A 12,028-nucleotide genomic window follows, 5' to 3' on the forward strand; every position below is an offset into this window, starting at 1 on the left:
GGAACTCAGATTCCCAGGCCCTAGAGATGGTGTCCTCCAACACCTGAAATCAGGTGAGGGGGAGAGCACCCAAGCCTCAGAGCAGCCGCCGGACACATTCTAGGTAACATGAAAACAACTTGTACAAACAAGGCCCCTGAGCCAGGAAGACTAGTGCCCTTGGGAGGGCCAGGCTGAACTCTGACCCTGAAGTTCACCAGAGAATGTAGCAGGACAGTGTCAGGTATGGCTGCATGTGAACTTGGTCAGTTATACCACCGGGACACTGGCACAAAAGAACGGATAAAAGTAAACAAATTTATTTGGGGGAATAATTCCCTTTGAAAGTAGATCTCTATCTTTAGGAGACAAAAGGAAACACTGTGCTGAACTCCTGTCTCCTGGTCTGGAGGACCTCAAGTCCACCCACCTATCTATGCTCTGCTACGGGCTCTGGCTGCAGCAGCCAGACTAAGATAAGCCTCACCTTCAAGAATAAAGATGAACCCACAGACATGAAGTGCCATCAGAGACAATCAGACACTTGTGGCAAGACCCTGTTCTGTACTGTCTCCTCATTGCCAAGGTAAAGCAGGTGCACCTGACCACAAAAGGGTCTACGAGGACCAGGCAGGAGGCATGATGTGATTCCCTGGGCACCATGCCCATTACACAGGCCAACTCATTTCCCACCATCTGCCACCCATGCTCTTCCCTTGGGACTCCAGCTGCAGCTGTGGTCAAACACCATGTGAATCTGGAAGGGAGAGACCACCCTGGGGCCCTTTTGCAGGAGACGTTCGGAGGCAGGGTAGGCTGGCAGCAAATGTTGCATTCTAAGTAAAATAGCTAGAGGGTAAAACACTCCAATGCCAATTTATTTTTTAAAAGGGTTTTGTGTAATTCTATGGTTGTGTTGCCTTTTTTTGGTATAACTGTACAACCTTTGAAAATTACATAAGTTGTAATGATCTAATACTATTAATAGTCATTCAGAAAAAACTTCCCTCCCTCCCAACAGCCATCCAGGGGGAATTAAAAGTCCTGAAGAGAGGCCAACTCAACATGGCCGCTTCCATAGTAGAAACAAAAAGCAAAAAGATGAGAAGGAAACAGAAATTGACTAAGAGGTGTGTGGCCAGTGTCTCAGGAGTGGGGCCCTGGCTGTTGCCTGGGGTCGTGAACGGCAGAGCCTGCAGCATGCAGCGCAGCAGCTGGGAGAGCTCGCAGCCACATCTTCCTCACTCCGGCACGTCCATGCCCCAGCCTAGGTGTCGTGGAAATCCTTCAGCAGGGTTCGCCTCCGCTGCTCTGCTATGTGCATCTGGTTTTCTAAGTCCTGTACCAGGGAAGCAAGAAGGGTGCTTGCATGGCTCAGCCTCGTGAGCAGGGAGCAGCCAAAGCTATGCCCACCACGTCAGGGGCTCCAAGAAGTCAAAAGCAAGGCCCTTCCCACCCTTCTCAGCAGCAGCTTGCAGGCTACATAACAACCACCCTGCCACCTGTTATTAACATGGTAGTCCTCACCTGCCTGCAACAGAGGGTCCAAGAGGACAGGAGGCACTTACCCCTCTGTCATAGCTGTCCGCACGCTCCACTTTCCATGACAGGTTTTCGATCTCAGCCTCCAGCTGAGCCTGCTGGTATTCAAACTGTATGGGTAGAGCAGGAGGGTCAAAAGGAGAGGGGGCTGTAGCCGGGCAGGGCCTGCAGATGGAGGGGCAGACGCAGCACCTCAGGCTCGCATGAGCTACAGACAGCCCTGATGCTGTCCTCAGAGAGCAGTGCCAGCCCTTGTACCCGGAGCCAGACCCAATCAAAAGGCTACCTAGGGAGTACAGCCAAATGGCAAGGCCACTGGCTCTCCACCCCAAAGAAAGGGCAAGAATTTAAGCCACTGAACAGAATGCTCCCAAAATACAGGGAAACAGATGCTGTAAAAACCAGTCAAAATGGAGATTCAGACGCTGTAGTCCCTGAATACTGCTCATTTCTTTCCAGCCCTTCTGCAAATCAAGTCTTAAAAATAACCCATTTGACTTAGTAATTGTACATCCAAGCTCTATGCACAAAGGCATTCCTCAGTGTCTTATTTATAATAGTAAAACCCCAAAACAATTAATACCCCAAATGATGGCACACCCATACAATGGAACACTTACGCAACTATTAAAAAATAGTATTAACCAGCCTGGTAAATAATGACAACTGCCACAAAAAACTGCTATAACAATAAAATGTTACACACACACACACACACACACACACACACACACACACACCCCATTATATTAATAGTATTAATTTTAAAAGGCTGAAAAAAGCTAACCGTGGTCATTTCTAGTGGGAATATGGATGATATAAATGTTTTTCTACGTTTTTCAACATTTAAACAATAAATGTCAACTACTTTATAGTTGGGGGAGGGGAGACAACTCATATCTAAGATGGAGAATTAAACAAAGATATAAAAAGCCCACTCTCATTTAGGGACATGCATGTTGGGTAGCTTCCCAAAGCATGGGCACTGGCCTCCCATGTAGCCACAGACCTTTCCAGCCCTTTGCTCTATAAATATGGTCGCGTTCAGGGGCTTCGGTGTACCTGCCTTATCATTACACAAAATGCCAGCACCTGACACCTATTTTGGAGCTGCCTAGAGGAGAAATGAAATTTGGAAACTGACAGTGCTCTTCAGGGCACCTCTGAAGGTAAGAGGGCAGAGCTGAGCGACTGCTTCGCCTTACCAGCTTCTTCCTGGGTCCAGACTCCATGTAGTATGCATACGGATACGTGTATTGCAGGGTGTAGCGACACTGCGATAGGAGAGAAGAGAAGGTACCTGTGTCTAGATCAAACCCACTGCAACTCAGGTGGCTTTTACAATTCTTACCCCACCGTGCAGATTAGCCTGGCTCTACAGGTAAGGCCTGAAAGAAAGGAGGCCAACCCAAACAAAGGATGAAGTGGGGGACAACATGGGAAAAAATGAAACCAAAGTGGCGGCAGAACACCCAGTTCCTTTTTCACTGATTTATCAGCAGCTGCCTCCAATAGCTCTTCCCTCTTGAGTTGGACATCAGAGTCCACACATTATCTCAGTAACTGTCCAAAGACAATCTGTTATTTTCCTCTGAGTGATGCATGGATGGGACAAAAAAGAACAGGGCTCTAGTTCTGCCTGTAGGCAGAGGCAGTGGAGTCCTTTTCCTGAATCCCCGGGACACCCAGCAAAGGACTGGGTCCTCAGTGGGCATAGCTCAAGGAAATGAAGTATACAGGGCCGCATGGGAAGCTAAATCGCCTCTCCTGTACAGTGTCTCCCACCCTCAGGGGTCTGGGCCTGGCCGGGTCAGGCATTAGACAGGGATCAAAACAGAGGGGCACAGACCTTGGCCAAGAGCTTGGCAGCATTCTGTAGGTACTGCCAGTCGATCCACGTCCCCAGATTATTCATGACCCGCTCCTGAATCTTCTCATGAATCCGCTGGTATGTCTGTGCCTCTAGCTGCAAGCTCTTGTTGTGGTTTTCCCACTACAGGATACAGAGGCAGGAGAGAGCTGTACGAGTCCGGGGAAGGCACAGAGGTCCACACAGGAGTGCAGGGTAGACACGGTGGCTGGCAGGGCATGGCCACAGCTTCAACTAACTTATGGGGACTGTGTGTCCTTGAGAGTGCAGGAGGGGGACTTCTCTAGTCCACATGACTGACCCTGTCCAGAGCAGCAGCTGCCTGCCAGATCACACCCCTCTGAGGGAATAGGGCTCCCACCCTGAGGACTAACAGGTACCCACTGGTCTACTGTGCTCAGAAGCCAAATGTGGCATGCTCTGTGGGCTTCTAAAGGGTCTTCCTGGGAGGACATGCCCTCAGATTCCAACTATTAAGATGGCACTAGATGGAAGACTGTCTGATGGTCCCTCATTGTCCTTCAATCCATCTTTCAAACAAGGTTAGCACCATGTCCTTCCATGTCGGCTGTGGCTGCCCTGTGCAGCTCCATTCCCTGACTTGTGTGTGTACACGTTGGCTCTGGCTACCAGTCAATGGAAATGCCACCCCAAGAGGCCAACTGGAAGAAGCACACCCTGGAGGAGCAGACGCAGGAGAGGACACCTACCCTCTCAAAGTAGAACAAGTACTTCTTGAGGGCCTCCCTGGCTTGGGCTTGCTGGCTCTGGTTGACAATGTCGGGGTTCTCCTTGTACCGACTGCACTCATAGTACTCACTGCCATGGGTCTTCCAATCTCCTAGACACATCCAGCAGAAGTCTGCACAGAACAGAAAAAGAAGCATTTATACCCTTAAGACAAGCCCACATTCTTGCAAAGGCATTGGCAAAGCAGTGGACAGAGCTCCTGCCGGGGGGTTGGGGGGAGATCACCTGACCAGAACTTCCCAGAGGTGCCTCTTTCCAGAGGGAATGGGAATGTGCACCTTATTTCGTCATATCTCACTGTTCCTGTAGCCTGTCCCTGCAATCTGAACAGTAGTCTATGGATATTCTCAGTTCCATGAGCATATATGCTTTGTACCCTTTTAATCCTATGCAGGCAGATGCTGACTGTATAAGACCACTAGTCTGCTGTATCAATGCCACTATAAGAAGCAGAAAGTTGTCCAATTGAGGCCCAACTGATTATTCAGAACACACATTTGCCCTCCTGACTCCCTCCCACCCTTACAACATCTGTCCTAGGAAGATTCTGTACATGACGCTGGAATAAAGGCTTTTCCCCTTTTTCTTCTTTTTTAAAAAGCACATTTTTATAAAATCTACAGCTACTCAGTTGATAGCCAGAATTATAACTCTGCTTCCACACTGAGGAAGCAAAAAGGGAAAAATAAAGATCCCTTGTGGATGCTATAGATCCAAACAATTACTGCGGTCTAATGAAGAGGGACCGACGACAGTTCTGTGAGTTGTCCAGCATATTTTGTCTCTGCCAGAGACCTGACAGCGGCAAGCCCTGTTTCCCAGGATTTACTCCTGTTGAGTTGGCTCACTGACTTCCCAAAAGAAACTCCTGTAAAATTTAGGAAAACTAAAGCCAAACCCAGAGACCCAGATGTCATTCACTTCTCTTCTCTTGGGAGCCTTCATTGAACATTGGCAATATTGCTCTCTCCTTAATCAGCTGGGTTGTGCTTGCAACTGTTTTAACGACTACTACTCTGCTTAGGGTTGTCCATCCAGGTGGTAAAACTATACAGCAATGTCAGGGATGATAGTTAACTCTAGGTAGCAAAGGATTAGGAGACCGTGACTGTGGAGGGACACACAGGGGACTTCTTAGGTACTAGAAATGTGGGGGCGGTCACTTTGTATTTCTCTTTAGACTGGTACGAGAGTCTTACGCACTGTAGATGATACACCTCCCTGTCACTCTAACACACACAGAAAGATAGGGTGGGACACAACTGAGGATATATGCTACTACCCTTAGCCCATATTCCTTCTACATTTCAGAGTTCCCATCTAAGACCTTGCATGTCCACTCTAATTAGAGTGAGCTCCCGGGAAACAGAGAAATAGCATTAGACGGGCCCTTCCAAAGAGAAACTCTCAGAGCCTCCTGGTCAGCATCCAAACAGCTGTGGGGGAGATCTATCTGGACATACTTTCTACTTTCAAGAATTTTATTTCTTTACTTGATCTGGCAGGAAGGAAAGCAAAACCAACAGGTTCGATGTAACCTGTTCCTGACAGATAAAGGTGGCCTGAAAGGCCAAATCAAAATTCCTCTAGACTAAAGACTACCACGTTATGGTTTAAATTTGTAATTAATTTTAGCCTCTTGCAATAAACTGACAGTTGAAACAAGGGAAAAAAAACCCTCTGGATACTGTATAAAACCTCAAAGGAAAGCTATTATTTTACTACCTCTAGTAGAACAAGGTTATAGCCTGCTCTAAAAGTTATCTGGAAGGTAGCACAGAGAAGTCCCATGCTACTTACCTGCCTTGGCAAAAACAGAAAGAGCATGCTAAAATCTTCTTGGATGACTGAAGATCATGAGGATCTAAGAGTCATCCCCAACTTGACTTCTGACTACATGTGTCAGCAAGATGGCAGTGGGATTACAAGGGAGACCAAAAAACAATAGCACGACTATAAGTGACTGATACTGTCCTTTGTTTTGTCGCACCACTACAAAAGTACTCACTAAACAAGCAGTGGAGACCCATGCACAGACTGTGTCACTGGGCCTCGAGCACCAAGCCTGGGACTCACCGTGCTTACACTTGGAGCATTGCTGTCAGAGGGAAACAGAAGAGAACAGGTTAAGGGCATGCTGACCAAAGGCTCCATGTCACATATGCAAAGGGTACAGGCTTCTGCTCACCATGTGATTGCAGCCTCCGTTCTTCTCAATGCAGATGTTGCACTTGGGACACTGAGGAGACAGAAGGGTGCCATTAGGCTCACGCACCATCAGGCTGCTTCTAAGACAAATTACACAAAGCTCCTGGCACCCGTGCCCAGTAACTCATCGTGCGAGCACTTCTGGGGAGGAGCATCTCCCTTAAATGTGGCAGGTCGCTGAGGCTGGAACAGCAATCCAAGGAAATGAGGTCAGCACGTTTGGCTCTGAAACACTCCAAGCACCAGCTGAGCCCCACTAAGTCTTCCACCATCTGTCCCTGACACAGGTCGCGCAGATTAAGCACAAGCTGAGTCAACAGAGAGCCTGCCTGCATGGGAGGAACGCCAAAGCGGCACAAGAGCTGGACTAAGTCCTGTTGAGCTCACCTGGACTTCCGCTTCTAGAAAAGGGCAAGGAAACAACTTCTAAAGCTTGCTCATTCTCATTTGAGAGACGGCAGCAACCCTAGGAAACACTGCAGAGATCAGTCTGATACTGTGCCATGCAGTGGACTTTGTTTAATGATGTCATGGTCACAGCTGTGCTTGTGAGTGCATCAACTCAGCGCGTGACCGGCACAGGGTAGAGCCCTGGGTGCCGAGTCATCCAGGGCTCAAGGGGCTGCTGGCCATGCTTTCCCACGGGAAGTTTCAGAATAAAACTGGGCAGGCCTGGGCTTGCATTAGAGCCTTGCTATTTATTAGGTGTGGCTATCAACTACCTCCCTATTAAAGCCTGGGAGGCTTCAGTAAAACCTAGCTCTTTTTTCTAATTAGTTCCCCTAACTTTTCCAGGCATTTCAGCATTTTATTAAAATAAATGCACCAATGCATACGATAAACCACTGCTAACGCTGCCACGTCTGGGCAATGGTCTGCAGCCTCCAGCTAAGGCTCCGGGGCCCTGCGTGTTCTGCTCTCAGATGGCAAGGCCCTGGGCAGCACTAAGGAGTGCAGATCCATGACAGGTAAGACACAGTCCTTACGTCTTTAGTGTGAGCACTAATGTAGTTGGCTGTTTCTGAGTCGTCTGCACACTTCGTGAGCCATTTCCGGATTGTGGCGCAGTCTGTGGGGGCGTGATACATCTGACGACACTTGAAACTTAAAACCAGAAAAAAAAACACTCAAATAACTGTTAGGTCAGGGTCCCATGTTTTAAATTTTCCTTCCGTTCATGCCAACAGACCCCAAATTAGAGCTTTTCAGAGGGAAAGTCACCTATTGAAGCCTTTGAGACCTTTACTTACCCAGGATTATATTGAAATACTGTGTGAACTTCTTTTCAATCTAAGCCCTTCTAAGACATACTTTCAATTAACCCAAATGAATTGCTTCTGTTGTGAATATCTTGTGTGAAGTCAACCCTCCCTGAGAGGATGTCAAATTCAGGACTCAGCCTCTCAACTGGCATGTTGAGGTGCTCTGAGATGGATACCTCAGCTCAGACCCAAGGCAGGACCGAGATCCACTTCTGGGAGCCTTGGTTTATCTCCCAGCCAGATGTGCACAAAGGATGCAAGAATGTCAGAACTTGGGCAATCTGTGGGGGTGAGATGCATCTGACGATGCTTTAAACTTTAAATCAGAAAACACTCCAACACTCATCAAGCCTGGCTCCTGTGACTTTAATTTCCCTTTTGTCCACACCAATACTTTATGGAGAGTAAAGGCTGTCAGGCAGATAGCCTAACACGTGCCCGAAGGAAAGAAGTTCACCATGTGGGACAGAAAGGATGGATACCAAGTACATCAGTGGTTCTTAACACTTTGGTGAGCCACACACTCGCTCAACAATATTCTGAAAGACAGGCACACGCGCATACATGCCACATTTTGCACATAGTTTCTCTGAAGCCCCGTGAACCTTCCAGGGAGGCCCTGTCTCTCCCAGTCCCAACCTCATTCAGAGCAACAGCAGTGGGGCATTGAAGGAGGAGAAGGCATGAGCCCAGGGCTGCTTAGCACCCACACTCACTCTTACCAGAAGACCTCGTTGCACCGATTGCACTGTACTCGGCGAGCTCTGGGCTCCTGTACCTGGATAACCATGGGACAGTCTGCACCAGGGCACAGCTGGAGCTGGTAATGACTCTGTGAACACACCAAGGGGAAATACTAAAGTCACCCACTAGTTGCTGCCTCCAAATTAGACCTCCCTGAGTGCTCAAACACTTTCTGTTCTTCCAGCTCATGACTTACATCAAAGGGGCTATAGGAGTTCCGGATGAATGTTGTGAAGACCAGATATTAGGTAGATACTGAAGACCTTTACATGTTACGTTAAACTAGGTAGCAACTCACTAGAATGATCTAAGGTTAGATTACAAAATGGAATACAGAATTGTTATCTGTGAGATGAAAGCACAAAGGGACAAGGGCTGGAAAGGAACACAGCCTAATCAGCTGTGCATAAATAAGACTGAGGCTCAATGACCCTTGGGCATCCACCAGGAACAACAAACAGCATAAGATACAAGGCACTGTTTATCCCGCAGCATGTGCATGAGAAGATGCAGACCATCAATCAATCAAGTAAGTTTAAACATAAAAAAGATGAAAACTATGCTGCATGGAATCAGCAAGCCTGAAAAGGTAGCCCAACAAGGAGGAAGGACTCCAAAACTGACCAGGCTGGAATCCTGGACAAATTTTCGAATTGCGCAAGAAATAATACCCCTTCTCTGTACCAATCACACAGTAAGCGGAGAAGACCGGCAGCTCCTGAGATATGCCTGACTTGTGTCCATCCCCTGGCATACAATAGCTTGTTTAAGCAACTGTGTATAAAAGGTGGGAATGACTCACCATTGTACAAGAGAAAACAAAGGCTCAGAGAGGTAAAACTACAGGTCAAAGGTTACACAGCAAGGAAGTAAAAGAATGGGAATTCACCAAATTGTCTGTCTGACTCCAGGGCCTGTATTCTTCATTACCATTCTAGTGGTTTTCAAACTTTTTTTCCCTTTTTCTATTTAATTAATTAATTTATTTATTTTTAGTTTCAGGTGTACAACACACTGCAATAGTTATGCTTTTTACCCCTCTAAGTGACAACGCCCTCTCCAAATCAGCCGTCAAACTTTTTTAAAGCCATGGAACTCTTTCTTCAAACGCCAGCACCCAATTGCAGCCTAGTCCATAAAGCAACTGTAGTGAGCACCTTACGGAAAGCAGGCGACAGCAAGGAAGACAGAGGGCACAGCACCTGGGGCTAGTCATACCTCCACATAGTCCCTGAAGAGGTAGCGCCTGTATTTGTCTCTCAGCTCTTCATTGGGCAACAATGGAAACACAAAATCTTCTGGTGTTCGGAGTGGGCAGTCCTGAGCCATGCAAGAGACTCCTGCAGAACAAAGACAACCTGATGGACAACTGTGCTGTGGAAGACACAACTTATAATAATGTATTTGCGCATGGAGTTCAACTAGCGAATTCATATTCCACATAGAAAACCCGAGGCAACAGAATTTATTCAAAGAAGAGAGAAATTAATATATCTGCACAGTGACGCAACTAAAAGAGTATCCCAAATTACATATACATCAAATAGCGCCACTAAAAAACAAAGTCATTTAAAAAAATCCTATAGAGTTCTTGACTAACAATTTAGTTTTGTGACATTCAATATTATGTGCAAGTGACAGTCACCAATACATGAGATTTTGAAGATACAATTAATGTAATGCTAATTTCACTTCAATATCATCAAGTCATAATGTAACAAACACTCCTGTAATCAATCATCAGGTTTGATTTGTGTTATGTTACCTAAATTGCAGCAAACTCTCTGGGTGTGTCTGAGTTATGGCTCCTACTTGGGGAATTAAGATAGCACAGGCAGCTTAAAGGACAGTTCTCCCAAGAAGTAGCCCTGCACTCACAACAACATTTACATATATGCCCAAGCAATAGCCTTAATTTTCTCATTTTGCTCAGGGCTGGGGAAAACTTTGCCACTGTTCAGACTGATGTGTTTGAAAATCAATGGTTCTAACAATAAAATCCACAATCAGGCTCAGAAGAAAATACCCAGTTGACTTGAGTACTGGAAAGGGCAGGGTCAGAGATAAATACTCTTCATGCCAGACTTTTACAAATTCTATGGCAGACTTACCCACACCCACACCATCTTTGACAAGTACTGCACAGTGTTGCTCCCAGCAGCTGCGGCAAAACTGGTGCTGACAGGCCAGAGAGAGTAGGTTTTCCTTCCGCACAAACTGCATACACACTGCACAATGGTGAGGGGGATGGGCTGAAGAGACCTGGGGAGAGGCAGAGCCATGAGTCAAATAGGAGCCTACAGTTCCCGGGAGGCCACAGGGGTGCCTTGTGTAGCTAGGTGCATGGGAGGCAATCTTGACCCAGTAATAAGTGTCAGAACTCAGCTATGTGTGGACTCTGGGAGTCCCAAGAGTTCTCAACAGAAGGCATCTATCAGGAAGGCTTCTTGGAGAAGGTGGCACCTGAGCTGGCTTGCAGAATCTCTAGGATTCAGAGAGGCAGAGAGAAGGCTAAAATGAGAACTTACAGCAGTTCATAATGTCAGGCTGAAAAGCTCAGGATTTCAGCACTGCCAAGATCCTTAGAGGTCTCTCAGTCCTACTTCTTTCGGAGGCTGTTGAATTTCTTTTGTAAACTGCCCCCTTGCAGCATAGCATAGCTGCCTCTCAATAGGTACTACAAACCCAGTCATAACATTCTTACAGGCTGAGTGTGTAAAGCTTCTAACAGCCCACACTGCAGTTTTACTTACCAAAGACAATGATTTCCCCATATCAATATGCCCAAATTACAAAATATTATAGCTTTTATCAAGTTACAACTCATCCTTCACACAACAAAGAGATACAGTTAATTTAGAGGGATAAGGAAGGCTCCTAGGTACTAGGGAAGAGACTCTTCTAGGATGTGGACAAATAGCTACAAAGCTTGAACTCCAGGGTCCATGCCATGCTACACAAACTGCCAAAGACAATGACCATCTGGGGACTCCAGCCAAAGCCACAGCCAATGGGGAACTCCACTACAAGTTTACATTAGGTTCTTGTCAGTTTGCTGGAAATACAAAACATAATTTGAGGACAAGGACCATATTCTCATGTTTACCATGTATGCTCCTAGAAATTTTCTCTTAAGAGGCTACAGAAGTTATGTGGTGATCTAAGCCCCAATCCTCCCTCCTGAGAGCTCTTTCAAGATGGCCCTCATTCATCTGACAAATGTTTGTTAACTCCTAGATACACAGGAATCTGTTAGGCATTGTAGGATATGGTTTCTATTCTGAAAGCACTTACAGTCTGGTAGGGGAGCTGGAAGATGAGTGACTCACTACAACATACATGTAAAGGTTTAAAGATACAACTAGAGGAGTTTGTAGAGGGACAGGCTTTGTGAGAGACGGCTTAGATTTGGGTCTTTAAAAGTGACTGCAGGGCCTGCCGAGTGGCGCATTGGTTAAGAGCTGGCTTGGGACTCCAGAGGGCCCCGGTTCAGATCCCACATATGAGGGCCAGTGACAGCATCTACAGCTAAGATGCTGAACAACAGCTCAACCTGGAGCTGGGCTGCCGTGAGTCGCCCACGACGGAGTAGGCTGCAGCCCCTGTGGCAGTGGGTTGCCATGGGCTACCATATGTAGCCAGCAGCCGCCGTGAGCGGCCGTCCAGAAGCCGG

At 47.0% G+C, this 12,028-nt stretch overlaps 1 protein-coding gene across 5 annotated transcripts in view; it reads right to left on the reverse strand.

The window, feature by feature from the left end:
- Positions 1–283: 283 nt before the first annotated feature.
- Positions 284–12,028, reverse strand: part of ARIH2 (ariadne RBR E3 ubiquitin protein ligase 2) — a 44,443-nt gene continuing 32,698 nt past the window's right edge. For 4 of the 5 annotated variants that reach the window (XM_019632078.1, XM_019632088.1, XM_019632108.1 and 1 more), the window contains 11 exons: positions 10,467–10,617; positions 9,574–9,695; positions 8,334–8,443; positions 7,336–7,453; positions 6,330–6,380; positions 6,218–6,239; positions 4,102–4,253; positions 3,371–3,514; positions 2,727–2,795; positions 1,548–1,631; positions 284–1,318 (listed from right to left, as the gene is read on the reverse strand). In XM_019632078.1, the coding sequence (XP_019487623.1) occupies positions 1,247–1,318; positions 1,548–1,631; positions 2,727–2,795; positions 3,371–3,514; positions 4,102–4,253; positions 6,218–6,239; positions 6,330–6,380; positions 7,336–7,453; positions 8,334–8,443; positions 9,574–9,695; positions 10,467–10,617 (1,095 nt within the window). In that variant the 3' untranslated portion in view covers positions 284–1,246. Of the gene's footprint in view, positions 1,319–1,547; positions 1,687–2,726; positions 2,796–3,370; positions 3,515–4,101; positions 4,254–6,217; positions 6,240–6,329; positions 6,381–7,335; positions 7,454–8,333; positions 8,444–9,573; positions 9,696–10,466; positions 10,618–12,028 lie in introns of those variants that run through there. The other variant, XM_019632099.1, reaches the window with a different exon arrangement.

This window comes from Hipposideros armiger, unplaced genomic scaffold (assembly GCF_001890085.2).
Source record: "Hipposideros armiger isolate ML-2016 unplaced genomic scaffold, ASM189008v1 scaffold_18, whole genome shotgun sequence".
NCBI lineage: Eukaryota > Metazoa > Chordata > Mammalia > Chiroptera > Hipposideridae > Hipposideros > Hipposideros armiger.